Source organism: Corella eumyota, chromosome 3 (assembly GCF_963082875.1).
Source record: "Corella eumyota chromosome 3, kaCorEumy4.1, whole genome shotgun sequence".
In the NCBI taxonomy this organism is placed as follows: Eukaryota; Metazoa; Chordata; class Ascidiacea; order Phlebobranchia; family Corellidae; genus Corella; species Corella eumyota.
In genome coordinates, this window is record NC_137492.1 from 3,192,405 (window position 1) to 3,214,181 (window position 21,777).

Below are 21,777 nucleotides of genomic sequence, written 5' to 3' on the forward strand. Positions count from 1 at the left end.
AGCTTCATTGTGGTTTATATTACCAACAAGCAAAGAGTAGCCTATATTAAATGCACAATTCCTTACAAAACCATTAATCATATCCATCTACAATAATACTACTTCATAACAATAGCTACGTTTCACTACGATAGGCTATACCAAAGTTTAGTATTTAAAATTTGTAATTCAGGATTAATTATCTTTTACAAAATTCCAATTTGAGCTACATCCTATATTTCTTAAAACGACCAAATTACTTATAGTCTATTTTAATCTAAAATTGCAAAGGAGTTAACCTTACATGACGTCTATTTTTGTTTCTAGTACTAGTCTATTAACTGCATATTACCTCTGGTAGAAACAATACCTTGATCTCGAAAACGTTGTTAACTATTTACATTACTATAAGTCAATTTTCAATATTGCTTGTTGTTTGGAGTAGGGCATAAATTTTACAGATAGAACAGCAAAAAAGAAGAAAAACATAGGAATAATTACGGAAATATACGGAATCTTATGAGTAAATAAGATCAACATTATTGGTGCCCCGTTTATAAGATACATAACACAAAAATAGTGCAAGTTACAAAGGCATTCACTCAGAAGTTCTATTGCTCAAAATTGGTTAAGTCCTTTGCTTATACATACATATTAATAATACCACATGGAATATATAAGAACAGTCAATTACATTAGATACTTACTTAAACAACAGAAAAGATAGATGAAGAATTAAGTTACATTCAGACTAAAAAGTCCAATTACGTTATAGAAAAAACACTTAAATAATCAAATTATATAACTCATAAATTTGAAGGGTAATAGCAAAGTTAATGAACTTTATATTTAAACAAGCAAAAAAACATAACATTTTGCTTAAAATATATATTACTGTGCTTCTTATAGACATAGCACTAGTGATTTTTTTGAAATAACAAATTATAAATTTGCTATCAAAAGTAGAATTTTAAAATCGATAAAATTTGTTCAGCTTAAAATAATTTTTGCTTTAATAGTTGTCGACATTTAAAATGCAAAGCAAAATATAATATATATGCACCATTTCTTAATTCTGGATTTGTTTTAGGTATCAGTAAAAATATTTTAATTTTAAATCTAAAGATTACAAAAAATGAAAAATATCATTTTTAACCCTTTTGAATGACCCCCAGTTTTACCAATTATAATTTTTTAGGACTAAATAAATATTGTTACTTGGTTGAGACATTCAATTGGTAGGAAAAAATAAATGCAGGTATATATTGCCCAATCATAAGCTTTTTATTCAAAATCAGAAACCCTAAGCTTTTATATTCCTGGCAAGTTAAAATCCCTGTTGAAATATAGCGCCATCTTCTGCCGGGTGGCCCATTAAATCAGCCTCGGACATTCGGTCAAGAACAGTACAAAAATAATGGGCCACATCAACATTCCGGTTAGCCATATGGGTAAGATAAGCAGTAGCAAGGAGCTGGCCGTACTTTGGACGTTGCTCAGAATCAGAAATGGTCAACATGTTAACGAACCCAACATAACCATCACTGAAAATGATATTCCCAACTTTGTTTCGTAACTTTGGTGGGTCTCCTTTAACAACCTAATATATATTAAGATTAAGCAAGCATTAAAACACTATTTAAACATTCTAAAGCAGCTTAAATATTTAACTACAACTCAAATGTACTGAGCTACTGATATTACAACAAAGTCATTAAGCAAAAAAATGTGGTAAAGTGTATTAACCATGTTAAAAAAGGATTGTATTTCCATTTTTTTTGCCTTTAAATAAAAAAAACTACAGTTTGTGGTATGCTGGCAAATTACCATGAACAAATTTTAAATGCTAGTTGGGACCTTATTACAACAATTAAAATGCAGCAAGTAGGATAGAGAATTGACTAGTATAAAAGTGATCAAATTGGGTACCTGTGTTAGTTGATCAAACACGTTGTTCCACTTCGGATAAGGAAACCTTCCAGTTGAAAGTTCAATTAAAGTTATTCCTAAACTCCAGACATCTGACCTTACATCGTAACCTGGTGATTAAAAATTGACAAATATAAAACTATTAAACCAATAGTAAATGATATAGCCGTTCAATACAAAAAGAAAAAACAAATGAGTCAATACCACCGCACATATATTATCCTATGGGTCCTAAGTTTAATTACCACCGGTAGCACCCTAAAACAACTAAAATGAAGGCGCTAGATTATTTTACAAATGGCTAACTTACAAACTTATAATTTTTAAACATTTTAAAAGACAACTCGAGTCTATGTAAGGTTATAAAATTTACTATGAGGTACATTAGAAAAAACAAATTTTCTATCAAGAACAAATTACAATATTATATTCGATTTGAGCTAACTTACCATTTCTGGATCTAGAAGTATCAATTCTTTCTGGGGCCATGTATGGTCGACAACCTGCATCTCTTGTCTTAGCAATTGAGTTAACTAGATGTCCGCTTATTCCAAAATCACACAACTTAATGTTTCCACGTCGGTCAATTAGAATGTTTGAAGGTTTAACATCGCGGTGAATGATTTGTAATTTTTCCTAAACAGTTATAAAAATTATTTAAAAATCTTTTTATTATAAAGCAGGGTAGAATAAAAATGTATGTTAAATTTAATTTTATAATTTGAAAGTTATGTTTTTTTCATATACTATATTTAAAGCTAAATAAAAACAGACGATAACACTAAATTTACTCAAATGTTTACAATAAAATATATATATTAATAGACAGTCCACATAACCTATAATTATAAACAAGTCAATTACCACCAGCAACTACTATAATTAGAATTACAGTGAAATCCACACCAAAACATACCAAAAAAAATTCTCAAGCTATAAATAAACTTACTTTTAAATAGTCCAGCGCCTTTACAGTTGCCACTGCAATTTTTCCCAGGATTTCTTCGGGAATGTGAAAGTTGTCAGAATGGTAAACAAAACGATAAAACTTGTCCAGAGAGGCCGACATTAGCTCCATACAAATCCAACAGTCGCCTTCCCAAAACAGAGCACCGAAAAATTTAACAATATACGGGCAGTCGTTACTTCGCATTACCTAAAAAAAAAATTTACATTTAATAAATGCCTTGACTCAACTGTTGAATATTTCAAAAAATTAATACTCAAATCTAAAATATTTTTAATATAGAAAGGAAGAATAATTATGGAATTGAAAACATTAAAACTGAACATATTGTTCACAATTTTATGTGTAGTGATTTGAACACTTACCTTAAAAATATGAGGTCAATGGTTTAATTTTCACTGTTTACATATCAAAGCACCCTTGAGTTAAACTTTAAGGTAGGTATATAATTAATCAAGAACTAAAATAATAAAAATCAACACACTACGTCAAGATCCATAAGCAATCTCTTTTGTTCAGTTTCATCAACAGTTGATCGAATTCGCTTGACAGCCATTTCAGTTTGACTTTGTGCATGAACCATTCTGTTTACTGCACCAAATGCCCCACGACCAATTTCACCTCTGTCTTTTAGATCAGAAGCCACAAAATCAAATGCCTAAATCCAACAAAAAATATAAAAAAATTTAAATTTTTAAAAGAAATACATTAAATAACTTATAATCTTTTGTTTACATTAAAAAACTGATTAAATAAACTAGACTGGTGTAAACTTTATCAGGTTTTTATTGGGTATATTCATAAGTTTTTTCACACTTGATCTTTTATACAACTTATAAAATTACAAAAAATTTAAAATTGAAAGTAAAAGTACAGCCATACAATGCAAATAAAATATTGCCTGTTACCTTCTAGTATGTTATAAAAAAAAAAAATTAGTATAAATATATGTATAATAAACCAATGATATATTTAACTAATAAAGTTCAAATTTAACTTGTTTATAAAAGTTTAAATAATTTATTATTAACATTATTTTATTTACCTCATGATGAGGTTCTATTTTCAATTTCCCGACACTTTCCTGACTGTAAGTCCTTATAATGTGCTCAGGAGTCATCCGGGAAGAAGTACTGATGCTAGTTGAAGAAGATGATGAAGAAAGGAATCTTCCAGAGTCATTTGAATGAGAAGAGGACAATTGAGTTCGAAAATTTGGCATCTCGGAAGGAGAGCCACCGTGTGACATTTGCGAAGCTACGGGCAAAGCAAAGTTTATCCCCGGTTGTCTATTGTTTTGATGTGTTGCCCCACTATAGGGGCTAAAATGGCCTAAAGACATTGGTTGGGATTGATTTTGCCGCCTTGAAAATTGATCAATAACAGTTCCAGGAGGTGCATTGTCCTCTTCCATTGGTAAAAATGACGTGTTAGAAATATTTTGAGGTTTTGGGGGAGGAAAACCGGAGAAAAATCCAACATTTGGTCGACGCCGAGTTTTTGATGGATCCATTTTTCGGCCGATGTTTTGACGAGTTTTGTAAGTTCTTGTCGCCAATCAAAGAATCATGATCGCAAAAATTAAACAAATTATTGTTTAAAACTGATAATTTAAATCTTGAAACCTTGACTATTTAAATAACTGAAACCTTGGAATTACTAATTGCCCAAAGACACGACAACAAACAACCTAAATAATCGACATTCAGGAGTGATTGTGACATAAATTTTTCGTCAGCAAATATTTATAAACTTTTTGGATGTATGTTTCCAAAATATTATAAAAAATTTATGTCTGTAGTCAAAATTTAAATCAACTTTATTTAGGTTCCAATTCAGTTTAATAACAGAATAAATTTTTTTATTAATAAAAGTTAATATAAACCTAAAGTAGATTAGTATAAACTTGAAATCAGTGAGGTTCTGACTATCGTTCTACAAGATAAAAAACAATAAAAAAATAATATTATAGTAAATAATAACATTTGCAAGCTGTTTTAAAATAAGTTAAACATTTTTGTCAAAACAGGTTGGTTTAGTTAACATAAATAAAAATGTTTTTTAAATTTCTAATGCAAAATACGTTTATTTGCCCGTGGTTTAAAATACCTTGGCAACACTACCTGAATTCTCATCTTTATTTAAATATTGTATTATTGACATTTGTTTGTCAACATTTAATGGTGACGTTGAAATAAAGCTCGTATGTTAGCATTTCTATTAGTTTATAGTGGTTTTCGTCTATTTTCTTTAAAATGTCTGTTTTAGAGAAGACTAAACGCGAGGTAATTGATGATACAGCGCTCTTAACGTGCGGCATTATTGGTACGGAAACTGTACAATCACACACAGTAAGTTACATTTTCACTTTTTTAATTTTTAAATGTAGCATTTTCAAACAGGCAAATTTGCTATTTTTTTTACCTTAAATACAAATTTTTATATGTTTTACTTAAAGCAAATTTTACATTTTTTAGGAATTTTGTTTAAGAGTTCAAAGAGGTCCTTTAAAAGAAAATTCCTGGGAGGTAAAGTTGTAAAACGAAAATTAACAAATAAAAAAATATTTAAATTTTATTGTAACTGATAACTTAAAGTTGCCCTAAAATTAACTATTGTCAACAAAAAATGCCATTTGTGGTGCTTACGTCAATGCAATCGTAACTTAAAAAATAGTAAATTTTTTTATATATTTGTTATAATTTTACAGCTTCGTCGAAGATACAATGATTTTGTTACCTTACACGAAACACTAAAAATTGCAAGCGCTGTCGACCTACCCCTACCCCCCAAAAAACTACTCGGAAACATGGACAGAGAATTCATAGCTGAAAGGCAACAGGGCCTTCAAACTCTTGTTGAAACCATTTTATTGCATCCAATTTTAGCATCCAGTGATGTTGTAAAAAAATTTCTTGACGTCAAAAATTATAATACTAATCACACAGGTAAAAGGAATTTGCAACCTTGGTATAAAAATTAAAATGCAAGCCATGATAAGTGGTGTAGTAAATAGGCAGCGTGGTGTAGTGGTAAGAACACTTGCTACACCACCATGAGGTCGTGGGTTCAATCCCCACTGCTCTCATGCTGTAGCACCCTTGAGTAAGGCTCTTTAAACGGTATGAACTCCTGCTGAGCCAGCACTTAATTAGGAGAATAATTATCGGGCAGTTATAATCTATATAATATCCCAAACTGCTACAGGCATCTTAAGACTGGGTCAGAGTAATTGATGTTACTCGATGTTTAGGTCGTGCATTCAACCTTTTCACATCAAGGATAAGGATATATACAAAAAAAGTAACTAGTATTTTTTATTTAGAACAATCCTTACAGTTCGTATCAATGTTTCTGAGATCAGAGCCACACTGGGAAGTAATCGAAGCCTTAAAGGAAATGGGATGGAGAATTAGAAAGAGTTTTTTTCTCTTAAAGCCGAAAGATCAACCGAAACAAAGAGCCCTTCTGTCATGGGTAAGTCTATTAGCATTGGTGTAATTTTAGGGGCCTTATGGTATGAAAAATTTGGAAAATTGTAAATAAATTTGTTCGACTTTTATACATTTCGTTTATTTCAGATTGATTATGGACCAGACCGATTGCTTTCAGACAAAGACCAGGCATCGGTGATGAAACTTCTACGCAATATTCAAGTAAAGTTTGAACAGTTTTTCAAAAAAAAAAGTTTTCAAAAAACCAAGCAAAAATATTTTTTGTTTTTTAGCATCCTTCTATTTTTCCTATTGAACAAGCCATGGCTAATGAAAATGGTGCTTTAACAATCAAGGCCTTTGCAAAGGACGGTTCTATGCGTGATTACCTCTGCAGAGTATGCATTGTTTTTTATATCAAATAACTTAATTTGATCATTGTGTAAAAATAAATTTATGTAAATTTTTTTTTGTTATTTTACAGGCTAAACCCAACAAGGGGTCATTTTTAAAGAAGTACTGCAGTAAAAAAGTCAATCAAGTGTATTCATTATCGGAGATCAAACAATATGGAAGACAAATTCTGGAGGTAAAAAACAAAAATCTAAGTTTGTAAAAAAAATTAAAAAAAACTTTTTAAAATTAAAACTTTTTTTTTTAAGGTTGTGAAGTTTTTACATGACAAGGGTCTAGCCTTTCATCATTTACATACAGGTAAATATCACTGACTGATATCCCATAAAAAAATCTAACTCTTAATATTTTGAATTTAAATTTCTTGGTTAATATTTTAAGGCAATGTTATAATTGAAGAAAAGGTATGCAAGATAGTTGACATTGAAAATTACATGCTTGGCGTTCCACCCTTCTACAAGCAGTTCTACAGCCAGTTTAGAAAGATACATGTAAGTTAAATATTTACATATATTTTAAAAGAAATCCGATTTCATTTGTGAAATATATACAAACTAAATTTAATTAAAAAAAGCAATAAATTCTATGGACATAAAAATAGAATAAATTATAAAAAAAAGCTATTAAATTCTACATATATAATTTAATTCTTTAGTAATTGGAATCTATTTTGTATATAAATTCCAATAATAAAACAGAAGTATCTAAAATAATTTTTATTTTTAGAGTTCTGAATCAATTGATGTTTACAGTTTTGGTCAACTTTTGTATGAAATGGTTTACGGACAACCACTTAATCAAGCAACAATTGATACTTTGCCTTCAAACAGTCCTGCTGAAATAAGTAAAAAGCAATACAGCTAACATAAATATAACTCTTAAAAGACTTAAAGTGAATCAAATTTTTTTAATTACAATTAATTTCTACAAAACAATTTGTATACACTTATTTCAATTGGAAATTTTCTGTTTTTTTCAAAGGGTCGGTGCTAGAATCTATTCTGAGTATGGAAGCATGTAAAATGGGATTACCCACCCTTGAAGGGTTATTAAGCCACCCCCTGTTTGCCGATGAGACCGTTACAACAGTGGGAGTTAAACCACAGCTCAAGGTAAAAAAACGATAACAAATATTGACCAAATGAATATTCTGTCACTAAAATTAGTATGTGGCCACAAATGTTAAATTCTAAGTACATCTGCTATTTTTTATATTTAGATTCCAAGCAAGCTAAAAGAAACATTTCGAACTTACAAGGAACAGTTAGAACGCAAGTTGAAAGAGGAACAAAAATTGGTAAAAAATTGTTTTGTAATGATTAATTTTCTAATTTTGATTTAAATGGTATGTTATGTTTTATGAACAGATTGGGCAAGTTAGAAGATTATCAAAAGCTAAAGCCCATCATAGTTCTGATAGTGAGCGCAGAAGAAGAAAACTGGAAGCGAGAAAGGTAAAAAATAACCTTTTTTGAAAAGTTGTATAAGGTTTTGCTATAAAAAATAATCTTACATAATTTATAACAGAAATCTATGAAAAAATTAAACGTAGTGGAGGAAAACGGAACGGAGAAAAAGGGTAAAAAAACTAACAGATATAATAAAATTTCTGAAAATTACATTTTTGAACTAAATTCGACACGTTAATTAACGTTACAAAACTATAAAAATATTAATTTTTAGAAGAGGTAACTACACCAGTAACGCCTGGGCTTTCAACTGATGCTACAACGCCAGGTAAGTTTAACATAAAATACATTTTATTTTACACTAACACACATACAAATAAGTCAACTAAAAAAAAACTTTTTTATTTTTGGGAATTTTTTTATGTGTTTTTACCATTATATGCCTGGTTTGAAAAATCATTTTTTATCACACAAAAATATTATATTGGATATATTGTGTAGTTTGTAGGTGTGTTAGGAATATACTAGTTAGTAGATTATTAAGCTGTTGTTATAGTAGGTAGCCTAAAGTTTTTTAATGTATTTCAAATATTGATTTTATTGATTTCTATATGCTCTTAGGTTCCACATCTTAAATACTGGTAAGAGGCTTTTGGCCCAGATAAGTTTTGCACTTGCATGGCTTATTCTTTTAAGTAGTTTTAATACCTGGTGTAGTTTAAATTGTGCACTAGATGTCACTTACACTAAAATTTAATGCTTCGTATTTTCGGTTTCAAATTTGAGCTAAAAACTTAATATTTTTTTAATATTAAACACTTTTTTGCTATGTTTTTTGGGTATATAAGAAACATACATTATTGCAAAAAAAAAAAAAAACAATTTAACAGTTATTAAACTAATAAAATCTTTAAAACAAGTTTTTTACTAAAGTTAACCTGGCAAAACAATAAACAACGACGCATGCTTTTTTGTTTTTGCCCGAAATCGCATGTGTTTTGGTTTAACCCACCTTAGAAAATAGTAAATCACATTATTACGTTTATTTCATCGCTGAACTAACTTTTATGTTACTATGCATGGATTAGTTAAACTAAATAGCAATTTTAAATCTTGTCTTTTTAAAATCACTAGCAAGAATTATTAAAAAAAAAAAAAAAATTTAAAGTACAAAAATCAAAAAATGTTATTTTTTTTTTATTTTAACAGAGGTTAGTAACATACCACCCCCACCAACATTACTCCCCCCACCCCCCAGTTTAGCCCCAACCAGTAATGATGTCACAGCACCACCACCACCACCAACAACTGTTGGGGCAGGAAGAGGGGCTTTATTGGGGTCAATTCAAGGGTTCAAGAAGGGGAATTTAAGAAAATCGGTCACTAATTAAAAAAATTTCTCTAAGAAAATTTTTTGATTAAAAAATTTTTAAATTAAAAAAAAAAGAACTTCAATATTTATATTTTGGTTAAAAATGACATAATATTATTATTAACTGATTTCTATTTTTTCTGTAAAATTTATTAATTAGTTTAACAGCATAATTTTATATGAAATTATTTTTAATTATAAAAAAATGTGATTTTTGTATGGAAAAGCAATAACTCTTGTTTCAAATCCAATTTCACATATTACATTGTTATCCATTTTATTTGTACTCGTATAATTTTAAACAAAAACTTGTTAATTTTGTGTGCAATATATTCTGTTATTATTCGACGTTTTGATTTCTTTAATTTTCAACTTTTCAATGTAATTTTCTATATTTAAAATTATCTTACTCTTTAAATCTCTTATAATCTTTTGATTTCAGTTATATTTCAATCATATTTTACTGTAAAATTACATTGATCTTCATTGAAATCATACAAACTTTGTTTAACTTACAAAAAAGAAGTCTTTAGGCATTTATTTTAATATGAGAAAGCCAACTTTAGGACCTAAGCATAAAATAACTTATCTTACTTAAGCCAAACCTTAACTTGACTTAGGCAATTCAAAAATTATTGATGATATTGCACAAAAATTTACCTGCTAATTGGCTAGGTAGGAGTTGGTATCGTTTATAGAGCATCAATCCTAGGACCCTATGTAGTAACCAAGTGTTTTAACCACTTTGCCACGGCGATTTTTGGTAATAATTATTATATAAATTGCGTGTTTTTTTTTAATTAGGAGCAAAAAATCGTTCGACAGTAAATTTTAGTTGACTTATCAAAAAAACTATTATACGCACTTTAATAACGGTGGGAAGTAACGCGTAAGGGCAGTGGGCCTCAGTTAAAAACGCAGGGGCTTAATATAATAATAACAAGACGCATACAAGGGCAAATCCACGACATAAGTACGATTTCAATTTTTTTCGACCGTTATCCAATGGCATTTCCAGTACCCGTAAGCTTTGCGAATTTAACCAACTAGTGGTATGTTAAAGTTACGAATACCACGGGTACTTGAAAAGGGGACTACTTGTTTGTTAATAAACAACGCTTACTATACTGCTACACGTAAATAAGAATACATGGACTTCTTACCAAAAAACTTTGAAAATTACACGTACTCAGATAACAGTGTATATTGTGGAGCGAAATTAAACGGTAAATAACTTGTATCGTAACATATTGAAGTAACTTTAAGTAATAACATATACAACCACGACATTTAGATATTAAATTGGCACTTAAAAAGTCAAATAAATTTGGTTTGACATTGCAAATGCATTTAAAAGCATGTATGAAGTTAGCTTAATAACATAGGGTCCTTGGTATAATCCTCACTGCTTTCATGTTGTAGCATCCTTGAAGATGGCATATAAACTGTGCTAATCCCTGCCAACCCAAGAACCAGTTAGCAGGTTGATTATCAAAAAAAATACTGAATATCCAAAACAACAAATGGCAACTTTAGACTGGGTAAGGGTAGAGGATGTTACTCTATGTTTAGGTAATGGGTTCCCACATCGATATTAATTAATAACAACCGGCAGCGTAGTGTAGTGGTAAGAACACTTGCTACACCACACATGAGGTCATAGGTTCAATCCCCACTGATCTCATGCTGTAGCGCCCTTAAGTAAGGCGCTATAAACGGTATGAGCTCCTGCTGAGCCAGCACTTAATCAGCAGCATAGTTATCAGGCAATTATAATCTATAATATCCCAAACTGCCACAGGTAACTTGAGAGTGGGTCGGGAGTAACTGATGTTACTCTATGTTTAAGTCGCGCATTCGACTTTCCCACATCAAGGATAAAGATATACACAAAAAAAAAAATTTCATATAAAAAATATTTGTAGGTTTAAGAAATGGGTACGGATTTCAGACACAAATAGATGGTGGATTTTATCAAGGAAACTTTGCTAATGGTTTGGCTCATGGACTTGGTTATCTTCAAACATCTAGTGGACATTCCTATTCCGGAGAATTTCAAAAAGGAAAGTTCCACGGTTTAGGTTTATTTGTGTTCAATAATCAAGAAAAATTAGAAGGTGATTTTGTGGAGGGAAAATTGAATGGAAAAGGTAGGCATTTTTTTGTTTTTTTAATATTACAAAACTTTTTTTGTTTAAATTTGAGTTTGGCATTGACTAAAACTTTATTTTAAACAGAAAAATAGTTAAAATGGAATTTAAAAATCCAAATCAAGCGGTTTAAAAATTGAAACCAAAAACGTTCAAAAAACTGAAGAGTTATTAAAAAAAAATGCAAATCCAAATTATTTAAAAAAATTTAATTTCATTATCTTAAAAATGCCATTTTATCATAGCTACAGTTGCTATCCTGCTATTTTATTCCAGGTATTTACACTTCTAAAGATGAAAAATTATGTTGTAGCGGTGAATTTAATAACAACAAATTAATAAAACCCGAGAAATGTGAAAGTCTCGCTGAGGCAGTAGCCAGTGTTGTCAACGAAGTTTTAATATTAATTAAAAATAATTCAGCCCCAGAGGAAAACTTAATTGAAAGCACCATTTAAAATATATAATGCATTTTGTCTGTTAACGATATTTAAAATTTGATAAATTGTTTGCGTTTTTTAATTATTTTCTTATATCTATATTTTTATACTGCTGAGAAACTATAGTGTTAATTAATGCCTTTGTAGTAACATACATATATTTTTATTATTTAGATTTAATAAGCAACGGGCTTGTTTTTTTACCTACTACATTAACAATTTAAAAACTTTAATAAATAAATATATATTTTAAAAATAAAATTATTCTCTCTAAAAAAACAACAGAAAAATAAATCAGTGTAAAAACGTAAGAACCAGTGTAAAAACGTACTTACAGAATTTAGTACATTTGTATTAGGTCGTTATGACTTGCAATAGTGCATGCTTCTAGAATTGTAAATGGATTTCCATTTCTTGTTAGGGAACATTTTACTGTCAGTTTACATCTTTCTAGCAACCAGTTCCATTTTATAGCAGTGCGCCTCTTATAACTTAATGTCATGAAATCTTCCAGCTTTTTAAAAAAATAGTATAAGATTATTTAAATGTTTTGAAAGTAGTACTCTACTTTCTATATAGCTATTCTAGTGTAAAAAACTGTGATTATTGCTTAGAACACTTGGCTTCACTACATAAGGTTCTCGGTTCGTTCCCCATTGATCTTATGCTGTATCACCCTTGAGTAAGGCGCTTTAAACAAAATGAACACCTGCTGAGCCAATACCTTATCAGCAACTTAATTAGCGGGCAATTATAATCTATAATATTCCAAACTGCCAAAGACAACTCGAGATTGGGTCAAGGTAATACTCGTTACTCTATGTTTAGGTTGTAAAGTCGACAATTTTATTAGGGATAGTGATTTAAAAAAAGCTATGGAAGAAATCCATCTACAGTGCACAATAATGGAAATAGATGTGATTTTAGCAGTTTCAATTTTCTTACTGGTATTTCAAACATTGACTCCGATACTCTAGAGTTGATTCTACAATGACTGAGTAAACCTGTATGGTCGGCAATAGAAGCTCTTATGTCATAATCTCTGGTAGTTGCCAGATCAACACCTTGGGTTGAAGTCAAACAACTCGAGTTCCGACATAAAGTCGTGTTTTCTTCATCGACTGTATAGCCACATGAGGTGCTATTGTAATGTAAAAAAGGTACCGGAATTAACTTAAGTCTGGGAGTGTAGTATATAGATTATGGCATAGGATTATAAGCCAAAATTTAGGTTAAATTCACCAAAAATTTTTTCTATTGTATGTTTGATAAAAACAGACAGAGTAGTGTAGTAATCAGAATACCTGGCTTCATTACATAAAGACCTAAGTTCAATACCCACTGCTCTCATGCTGTAGCCCCCTTGAGTAATGCACTTTTAACAGATAAAGTCCTGCTGGGTTAATACTTAATTAGCAGCCTAGTTATCAGGCCATTATTAAGAACATTCCAAACTGCCAAAGATAACTCGAGATTGGGTCAGGGTATTTTATATTATTTTATGTTTAGGTCGTGAAGTCAACCTTATCACATTTGGGATAAATATATATAAGAAAATGGAAACATACTACTTGCCATCTATAGGAGTGTAATCTGGACGAAAAAGAATCTATGTCAAGTTGTGTGATAGCACCATATACTACAGCTCTTATACTGGCTGGTCCCTGACAATCACCAGTAAGAAGTTGTTTTATTTTTTCAATAGTCTTGACTGTAGCTTCACTATTACCTTGTTAAAAATACCTGTTTTGATTAGTTTTTTTGCGAGAAGCTTTAGTTTGATTTTAAATTAAAATTTATTTTTTTAATCATAAATTAATAGTTATGTAGTTACCATCAACTTCCTCAATATTATCAACCACCATCGTTTTGGATAATTCTTGAGCATATTGGTACAAGTGATGAGCTTCATTTGTGTCTAAGAAACAACCAAAAAAATGATCAAAATGAAATTTTTTTTTTAATTTTTATTATACTTGATGTGAGAAGAATGATTTCACGACCTAAACATAGATAACATATGTTAACCCTGACCCATTCTCAAGTTGCCATTGGCAGTTTGGGATATTATAGATTACAACTGCCCATTAATTAAAATGCTGATTAGGTGTTGGATAGGCAAGAGTTCATAACGTTTATAGTGCCTTACTCAAGTGCTACAGCACGTGGGCAATAGGGATCGAACCCAGGACCTCGTGTAGTAAACCACAGCACGAAGGCAATTGAGATCAAACCCAGGACCTTGTGTATGAAAGCATTTTTGACCACTACACCATGCTGCCGGTTTTAATACAATATATATAGTTTATTACTTAATACAAAATTTATTAAGTTAAACGACATTAGTTTTATACAAAAAAATCACAATACACTTGTACTAAAAGTTAAATTGCCAATGCAAAATCTTACTATATTAGCTAACAATAAATTTATAACCCACCTAACGACAATAAGTATATAGTTTATCAAAAGTAAATTGTGAAAAGTACTTCTATAATTAAAATATTACCTGGATTACAAATAAACACTGTTTTGGAGGTACTCGATGCTGCCACACTTTTCCTGTAGTTATTATACCCAACAAGAACATCAGTGATGAAAATAATTGTACTCATTTCCATCCACCTTTGTGTTACACCACATGCATTTTCATCCCATCTTCACAACAGTTTGTAAAAATTTATAAACCTTATTTTAAAAATCTAACTTAACAGCCTAAAAATAGGCAGGGTACCTTTTGTTAACAGGGACAGTTTTAAGTTCGCTTTTTGAACTAGGCTGGAGAATTGCAAGTTTAACTTAGTTTTCTTTATTTTAAAATATAAATTTAAAATTGGGACCTGTAGTTGAAAGCTACAGCAAAAAAAAAACGGTTGTGATTAAGTGGGTTAGGAAAGTGGATAAATGTAAACCCCACCCCAAAGAAGGCAACACTTATTTGTTATTGCCATAAGTTTTTACTAAAAGTCCAAAAATTTAGCATTTTCACTTACATGGTGAGTGGGAATGAGTCTAAAGTTTCATCTAGTAATGTAAGTTCAACCTTACACAATTCTTTTCCTTGTTTTGAAGTGATATTTTGTACTTTTCCAACCTTTAAAGTCAAAATTAATAAAAAATGTTTTTAGAACCAATGTGTAAATATATGAATAATTAGGTGGTTTAGTGGTCAAAACACTTGGGTTCTCTACATCAGGTCCTGGGTTAGATTTCCACTGCTCTTATGCATCTTTTCCTGAGGCGTTATTAACAGTCTAAACTCCTACTAAGCCAACAAACTACCAAAGGCAGCACAAGGCTTGGTCGGGTTAACTAATATTACTTTACAGTACTAAAGTTAACCTTCTTACTTTTTGTATATATATACAATACAAATATCTGTAACTTAAAAATTATTAAATTCAAACCTTTCTGATGCACACCAACAGGTTAACATATTGCGAATTTTCTTGGGCTTCACTTGCTTCAAGAAGAGTGTAAAAATCATTTTCCTTACATATTGGAGCATGTTCAAACTTTGAACGAATTCTCAAAAAATGACCAGTGTGCTGAATAATTACTCCATTATTTTTTTCACTTAAATGAATGCTAAAATCACTAAAAAAAAACAACAAGAGTTAAAGGAATATTAAACGGTAATAACTGTTTTCGTGTGGGCTCTTTAACATTTATAAACCTTGTAGTAGTAGGGCTAAACTTTGCTTCTGAATCATTTTTAAGATGGACTTGAAAATTGGATACTTTCACTAAACAAAATTAGAACAAATAAAATTAAAAAATGTTGTTTTTACTTAACCCACTTAGAATACAAATTTAGGGTATACATAATTTACATTTTATTTAGCTAGATAAATGTACAAAAAAATGGTTAACAAGTAACCAGGATAACAGAATTGTGTTAAAAATTATTTTCAAGTTGAACAAGTAGATTATAATTGCCCAGTAATTATTCTGCTGATTAAGTGCTGGCTCAGCAAGAGTTCTTACCAGCAGCATGGTGTAGTGGTAAGAACACTTGCTACACCACCCATGAGGTCGTGGGTTTAATCCCCACTGCTCTCATGCTGCAGCACCCTTGAGTAAGGCACTATAAACGGTATGAACTCCTACTGAGCCAACACTTAATCAGCAACATAATTACTGGAGAATTATAATCTATAATATCCCAAACTGAGAAAGTAAACTCGAGACTGGGTCGGAGTAACAGTTGTTACTCTATGTTTAAGTCGTGCATTCGACTTTTCCACATCGAGGATAAATACAAAAAAAATTTTACAGTCTAATCATAAAATAACTTGCTAAGGCTTAAGCTACCTTTTTAGTATCTTTTAAATATTATTGACCCGGTATTATGGCCTTATCAATACATGAAGTCTATGAATTAATATTTTTATACACATAAAAAAGACAAATTCTCTTACCGCAATCATTTATACAAAAAATTTGCTCCATTTGCTGAACATAAACTTCAGCGCCCCAAACATGAACATTTGTGGTATCTCTGCGAGAGTCCCGCAAAGTAAAACTGAAAACGCGTCTGTTTGGGCCCCCTGTGTCACAAACAAAGACTGTTAGTTATTCAGGTAAACTAATATTTGTGAATGTTTTACTTCATTAAAAAATATAGCTTAAAATTATTTTTATGAGCGTGTGCTTTTTGTATACTAGACTTTGCTTATAGTATTCTTCAAGTTTAGTTTTCATGAAAAAATTATACTTTTAGTTGCAAGAAAAGTGGAATGCGCGACTTAAACATAGAGTTACATCAGTTACTGCAATTCAGTCTCGAGTTGCCTGTGACAGTTTGGGATATTATAAATTATAATTGCCCGGTAATTATGCTGCTCATAAAAGCTGACTCAGCAGGAGTTCATACCGTTTATAGCGCTTATAGTGCCTAACTTAATGACGCTTCAGCATGAGATCAGTGGGAATTGAACCCACAACCTCATGTGTGGTGTAGCAAGTGTTTTTAACGCTACACCACGCTGCCAGTTAAAGTAGCTTTAATAACTACAACTTGAAAATATTTTTGTTTCTAATAAAATCTACATAAAACTAACAAAAACAACCTTTACTATCTGGAAAAACTCGAGACTTGTGCTTTGCTATAACTAACCCAACCATGATCTGCAATAAAACAAGTCAGTAAATTCAGGTTGTTTAATTTACGTTAAATTTAAAAAACGTTTTTACCCCTCCAGCAACCGACGAATTTATTTCATTAATTTTAACAAACGAACTTTCTTGGCCTTCCCAATCCATTTTTATTTTAGCTTATTAGTAAAAATTAGGCTGTGAAGCAGATTCTTAGTCGTAGTTTCAAAAAAAAAATTTAAATAAAATAAGGAGCGCAAAAATGCATGACCTCACTCTAGCGTTCAATTTTTTAAAAAATGTCCTCAAATTCTGACAATTTGCCAGTAAACTTTATTTCGAGACAATAAAGTATCAAATACACATAAAATAAAGTTCATAAATATACACAGCACCGTAGTTATTTTACATGCAACTTAAGTTTGTTTTTTAGTTAATGTAATATAAAGGAGTGTATTAAATGCAAAAGAGAAATTGGTGAATAATGGTTAGCAAAATATTTACAACTCAACATTTTTTCCTTTCACTAAGACATTTTAAACAATTTTAAGGAACTGTCGAAGCTGCAGCAATTTCATATTCGTTAAACAGCATCGCCGGAGTGTCATAAATAGAACCCAAAATACAAGGAACGCCAGGGCACAAAACACTAGCATATTCTTAAAACAATATTTTTTTCAATTTTTTATATTTGTTTATCCATTATGTGGAAAGGTCGACTTTACAACCTAGACATAAAGTAACATCAGTTACTTCAACCCAGTCGCCAGTTGCTTTTGGCAGTTTGGGATCATATATTTTTGATTGTCTGATAATTAAGCTGCTGATAAGTATTAGCTCAGCAAAAGTTCATAGTGTCTTACTCAAGGGAGCCACAGCATGATAGCAGTGAGTATTAAACCCAGGACCTCTTACATCGAGATAAAATAAATAAACAAGAAAATTTACCTGTTGATTGGCTCATATACTGAGGATGGGTACGGGGAATTGCCAAGATGCCAAGAAGCAGTTCAGTATTGGACAAAACTAGATCCGCAAATCCCTCTATGATATGTTTGAATAACAATTTATTAGAAACAAACAAATACTACTTTAAAATTTTGCAAAAAAAAGTTTTAAATCTTGAAATATTTATATACTATTGGTCACCAATAAATTGTAAAACTTGAAAAAGTAAATTGATGACATGCTTTTAAATTTAAAAGAAATCTAGTATGAAAACGTAAGAAAAAGTTTATAAATTTTACCACCGCTCGCCAAGTCATTTAAATCCACTAATATAATAACAACAATGTTAGGTGCGGTCGGTCTATCTTCAGCCCCAAGAAACCCCACTTCAAGAGGACAGCCAATGGCTGTCACAATATCATCCTGCCCACACTCATATGGAATATTCGTGATCTGATAAAAGAAATGAAAAATTTAAAGTCATAGTAAAAGAAAGTATCACTAGATCTACCTGGAAAGCTGTAAAAAACAATTAAGGCCGAAAAAGGAAAAGTTAATATATTTCTAAACTGCCTAATTCGAGATAATCAAATTTGGAAGCATGGTGTAATGGTCAGAACATTTGGCTTTACAACATTGGGTATGATGTAAACTACTTAAGTAGGATACTATAAACGGTATAAACTTCTGAGCCATTACTTAATCACTTAATAGGAAGCTTAAATATTGTGCAATCATAAATCTAAAACAAGTTTAACTGCCAAAAGTAACTCGAGACTGGGTCAAGGTAATGAATTTTACTCTATGTTTACGTTGTAAAATCAATCCTTTTGCATCGACAATAAATAAATGTAAAAAAAAATTGTAAACATTATGTTACCAAGTATGGCCGTCTAGCACACGAATAAACTGCACACACCACAAAAAACTTCAAGTTAATTAAAAAAAAATTGTTTTTACCAATTGGCTAAAGGTGGGGGGTACGCTGCCTGAAGTGCTAAGTTGTTTAACAACATCATTGGATAAGCACATAAAATCATTGTGCACCAGAATTCCCACTCTTGTTTTGTCTACACCAGTATTTAACATGTCAATCAAACTAAAAAAAGGAAATACTTTATTTTGATCAACAGTTAGCCCAGCAAAGTAAATGTGTTAAAAAGACTTACAAATCAAATTTTTACCTACCCTAATACAGCAGTTTTTTGTTGAAAAAAATTTGGAAAATTGGATGCTGTAAAATCAGGGTCGCCAGGTCTGTAAGGGGGTTCGGTCGAAAGACTGAGTGACATACAACGATCCAGACCATTAGTAGAATCCAAAACAAAAAACACATCCATATCTAACGAAAAAAAAATTTCTTTTGTATAAAATTTGGCATAGTGCTTTAAAAAAGTTTTTATCAGAAAATTTGAATCCTTAGTACTGTTAGTACCGACGACATGATGTAGTGATCACAACACCTAAGTTCACTACATCAAGTCCCGGCAGCGTGGTGTAGTGGTAAGAACACGTGTTATACTACACATGAGGTTGTGGGTTCAATCCCCACTGATCTCATGCTGTAGCGGCCTTGAGTAAGGCGCTATAACTGGTATGAACTCCTGCTGAGCCAGCACTTAATCAGCAGCATAATTATCAGGCAATTATAATCTATAATATCCCAAACTGCCACAGGTAACTCGAGACTGGGTCGGAGTAACTGACGTTACTCTATGTTTAAGTCGTGCATTTGACTTTCCCACTTTGAGGATAAAGATATATACAAAAAAAAGTCCTGGATTGGATTCCCACTGCTCTTAGTAAAGCACTATAACAATATAAACTCCTGCTGAGCCAAAATGCAAATAGCAGATTATTATCGGGCAATTATAATCTATAACATCCCAAACTGCCACAGGCAACTCGAGACTGGCTCAGGCTAACAAATGTAACTCTATGTTTAAGTCAAGATCAAATCACCTATCTTACATCGAAGATAAATAAATTAAAAAAAGTTAAATCTCAATTTCCGAAAAGTATTTTTTTTTACAGTAATAAACAACAACAATATTAAAATTTTTCTAATTTTTTTTTAATATTTTTATTTACTTTTAATTTACCTGGACTACACATTGGAGCAACAGTTAAGGACCATAAACCATTGGCCATACACATATTAATTTGATTATTTCCAACTATAGATCTATTTATATCCATGCAAGTATAAGTAATTTGGTCACCAACAAGGTAAGTTGGTTGTGGTGTAAATGTGACCATAGAGTTAGTGGGTGGAGAACTGCACTCTAAATCACAATACAAAATTTTTTTTAAATTTTTAATATGGCAAAGTGGTTATAGATGTGGATATAACCACATAATGCTATAAGTTTACCTTTTTAAATTGGCATGTTACAAAATAATCGAAAACAAAAACTGCCTTATCAGCAAAAAACGGCAGCGTGGTATAATGGTTAAAACACTTGGCTTTACTACATGAGGTCCTAAGTTCAATTCCCATTGCTTTTATGCTGTAGTACCCTTAAGTAAAGCACTATAAAGGGTATGAATTCCTGCTGAGCCAACACTTAATTAGCGACATAATTAACGAGCAATTATAATCAATAATATCCAAATCTGCCACAGGCAACTTGAGACTGGGTAGAGGAAAATATTGTTACTCTATGTTTAAGTCGTGAAGTTAACCTTTCCACACCGAGAATAAAGATATGAAAAATATTGTTGCTGGTACAGCTATGGTAACCAACAATGTCAAGCAAAAATTGCACAAGACATACAATTCCAATTAAACATACCTCGAATGCACTGTTGGTCTAGAGGCTCAAAAACTCCATTTCCACAAATAGAATTCACAGTACCCTGTAGCACAAACCCTGGATCACAAAAAAACAGGATGCTCTCCATGTAATTATGCTGTTCTTGAAATGGGACAAATCCACCGTTAGCTAATACAGGTGCCGGACAAGCTGCAAAAATTTTTACAGATAAGAAAATGTTTAAAAATTTTCAAAAAGTAAAATTTAAATTATGACAAAGATAACAAACAAAAATAATTATTAATTTAAATCAATTATAAATTAAGATTTTTATTTAACTTTTTTTTTATTTTAACTAAAAAAAATGTTACTAATTTACTTATCATGGAACACAGTCTGGGATCGGGCGTGGGATCAGACCAAACAGGACCACTTAAGCAGGTATTCTCTGTTGAACCCGTTTCTATTTGAAACCCAGAAGAGCAAAAGTAATTGATGGTTTCACCAATATCATATGGAGGTTCTCGACTAATAAATCCCATTATAATGCCAGGCGGGTTGCCACATCCTATCAAGAAAAAAACGTTAAAGTTTTAAAACTGGGTTACTTTAATCTAGGAAAGACAGTCTGGTAAAGTGGTTAAAATATTTGAATTTACTACATGAGTTTCTGGGTTTGATCCCTACTGCTAGCCAAGTGTTCTTATCACTACACTACGTTGACAGTTAAAATATATGTTTATATATCTTTATCCTCGATGTGGGAAAATCTAATGCGCGACTTAAACATAGAGTATGACGGTAGGTCTGAGACTGTGGCAGTTTGGGATATTATAGAGACTATAATTGCCCGGTAATTATGCTGCTGATTAAGTGCTGGCT

At 31.1% G+C, this 21,777-nt stretch overlaps 4 protein-coding genes across 6 annotated transcripts; 2 read left to right on the forward strand and 2 right to left on the reverse strand.

The window, feature by feature from the left end:
- Positions 1 to 356: 356 nt before the first annotated feature.
- On the reverse strand, positions 357 to 4,573 carry LOC145745854 (dual specificity mitogen-activated protein kinase kinase 4-like). Of its 2 annotated transcripts, none has more exons than XM_082564029.1 (6): positions 3,921 to 4,573; positions 3,363 to 3,533; positions 2,858 to 3,064; positions 2,358 to 2,544; positions 1,909 to 2,018; positions 357 to 1,579 (listed from the first exon to the last, which is right to left on the reverse strand). In XM_082564029.1, exons 1-6 carry the CDS (start codon positions 4,386 to 4,388, stop codon positions 1,307 to 1,309), a joined length of 1,416 nt encoding a protein of 471 aa, XP_082420155.1. In that variant the 5' UTR covers positions 4,389 to 4,573; the 3' UTR covers positions 357 to 1,306. The 2 variants fall into 2 exon arrangements, with proteins under 2 accessions (XP_082420155.1, XP_082420154.1); XM_082564028.1 differs by having other exon boundaries at positions 3,360 to 3,533.
- A 479-nt stretch (positions 4,574 to 5,052) lies between these two features.
- LOC145745711 (PX domain-containing protein kinase-like protein) lies at positions 5,053 to 9,848 on the forward strand. Of its 2 annotated transcripts, XM_082563860.1 has the most exons (17): positions 5,053 to 5,226; positions 5,353 to 5,403; positions 5,586 to 5,823; positions 6,201 to 6,352; positions 6,457 to 6,531; positions 6,603 to 6,707; positions 6,794 to 6,898; positions 6,972 to 7,023; positions 7,105 to 7,214; positions 7,450 to 7,567; positions 7,705 to 7,835; positions 7,943 to 8,020; positions 8,091 to 8,177; positions 8,251 to 8,302; positions 8,407 to 8,460; positions 8,754 to 8,773; positions 9,342 to 9,440. In XM_082563860.1, the coding sequence occupies exons 1-16, from the start codon at positions 5,131 to 5,133 to the stop codon at positions 8,765 to 8,767; spliced, it is 1,518 nt and encodes a 505-aa protein (XP_082419986.1). In that variant the 5' UTR covers positions 5,053 to 5,130; the 3' UTR covers positions 8,768 to 8,773; positions 9,342 to 9,440. The 2 variants fall into 2 exon arrangements, with proteins under 2 accessions (XP_082419986.1, XP_082419985.1); XM_082563859.1 differs by lacking the exon at positions 8,754 to 8,773 and having other exon boundaries at positions 9,342 to 9,848.
- A 781-nt stretch (positions 9,849 to 10,629) lies between these two features.
- On the forward strand, positions 10,630 to 12,283 carry LOC145746054 (uncharacterized). The gene is made up of 3 exons (XM_082564235.1): positions 10,630 to 10,730; positions 11,430 to 11,654; positions 11,931 to 12,283. The coding sequence occupies exons 1-3, from the start codon at positions 10,655 to 10,657 to the stop codon at positions 12,110 to 12,112; spliced, it is 483 nt and encodes a 160-aa protein (XP_082420361.1). The 5' UTR covers positions 10,630 to 10,654; the 3' UTR covers positions 12,113 to 12,283.
- Positions 12,284 to 12,434: 151 nt separating this feature from the next.
- On the reverse strand, positions 12,435 to 17,359 carry LOC145745108 (meiosis-specific with OB domain-containing protein-like). The gene is made up of 11 exons (XM_082563102.1): positions 17,291 to 17,359; positions 17,167 to 17,224; positions 16,516 to 16,644; positions 15,771 to 15,840; positions 15,502 to 15,691; positions 15,088 to 15,188; positions 14,604 to 14,752; positions 13,929 to 14,012; positions 13,670 to 13,823; positions 13,040 to 13,235; positions 12,435 to 12,608 (listed from the first exon to the last, which is right to left on the reverse strand). The coding sequence occupies exons 1-11, from the start codon at positions 17,357 to 17,359 to the stop codon at positions 12,435 to 12,437; spliced, it is 1,374 nt and encodes a 457-aa protein (XP_082419228.1).
- Positions 17,360 to 21,777: the final 4,418 nt, after the last annotated feature.

Coding starts and splice junctions, on each gene's coding strand:
- LOC145745854 (XM_082564028.1), bottom strand. CDS start 4,388: ATGGATCCATCAAAAACTCGGCGTCGACCAAATGTTGGATTTTTCTCC. Junction 3,534..3,920: donor AAATAGAACCTCATCATGAG/GTAAATAAAATA, acceptor TGTTGGATTTAG/GCATTTGATTTTGTGGCTTC. Junction 2,019..2,357: donor TACTTCTAGATCCAGAAATG/GTAAGTTAGCTC, acceptor TTTAATCACCAG/GTTACGATGTAAGGTCAGAT.
- LOC145745711 (XM_082563859.1), top strand. CDS start 5,131: ATGTCTGTTTTAGAGAAGACTAAACGCGAGGTAATTGATGATACAGCG. Junction 7,024..7,104: donor CTTTCATCATTTACATACAG/GTAAATATCACT, acceptor TAATATTTTAAG/GCAATGTTATAATTGAAGAA. Junction 8,021..8,090: donor TGAAAGAGGAACAAAAATTG/GTAAAAAATTGT, acceptor TTTTATGAACAG/ATTGGGCAAGTTAGAAGATT.
- LOC145746054 (XM_082564235.1), top strand. CDS start 10,655: ATGGACTTCTTACCAAAAAACTTTGAAAATTACACGTACTCAGATAAC. Junction 10,731..11,429: donor TTGTGGAGCGAAATTAAACG/GTAAATAACTTG, acceptor AAATATTTGTAG/GTTTAAGAAATGGGTACGGA. Junction 11,655..11,930: donor GGGAAAATTGAATGGAAAAG/GTAGGCATTTTT, acceptor ATTTTATTCCAG/GTATTTACACTTCTAAAGAT.
- LOC145745108 (XM_082563102.1), bottom strand. CDS start 17,359: ATGGATTGGGAAGGCCAAGAAAGTTCGTTTGTTAAAATTAATGAAATA. Junction 13,236..13,669: donor AGATTACACTCCTATAGATG/GCAAGTAGTATG, acceptor ACATTACAATAG/CACCTCATGTGGCTATACAG. Junction 12,609..13,039: donor AGTCAATGTTTGAAATACCA/GTAAGAAAATTG, acceptor TTTTTTAAAAAG/CTGGAAGATTTCATGACATT.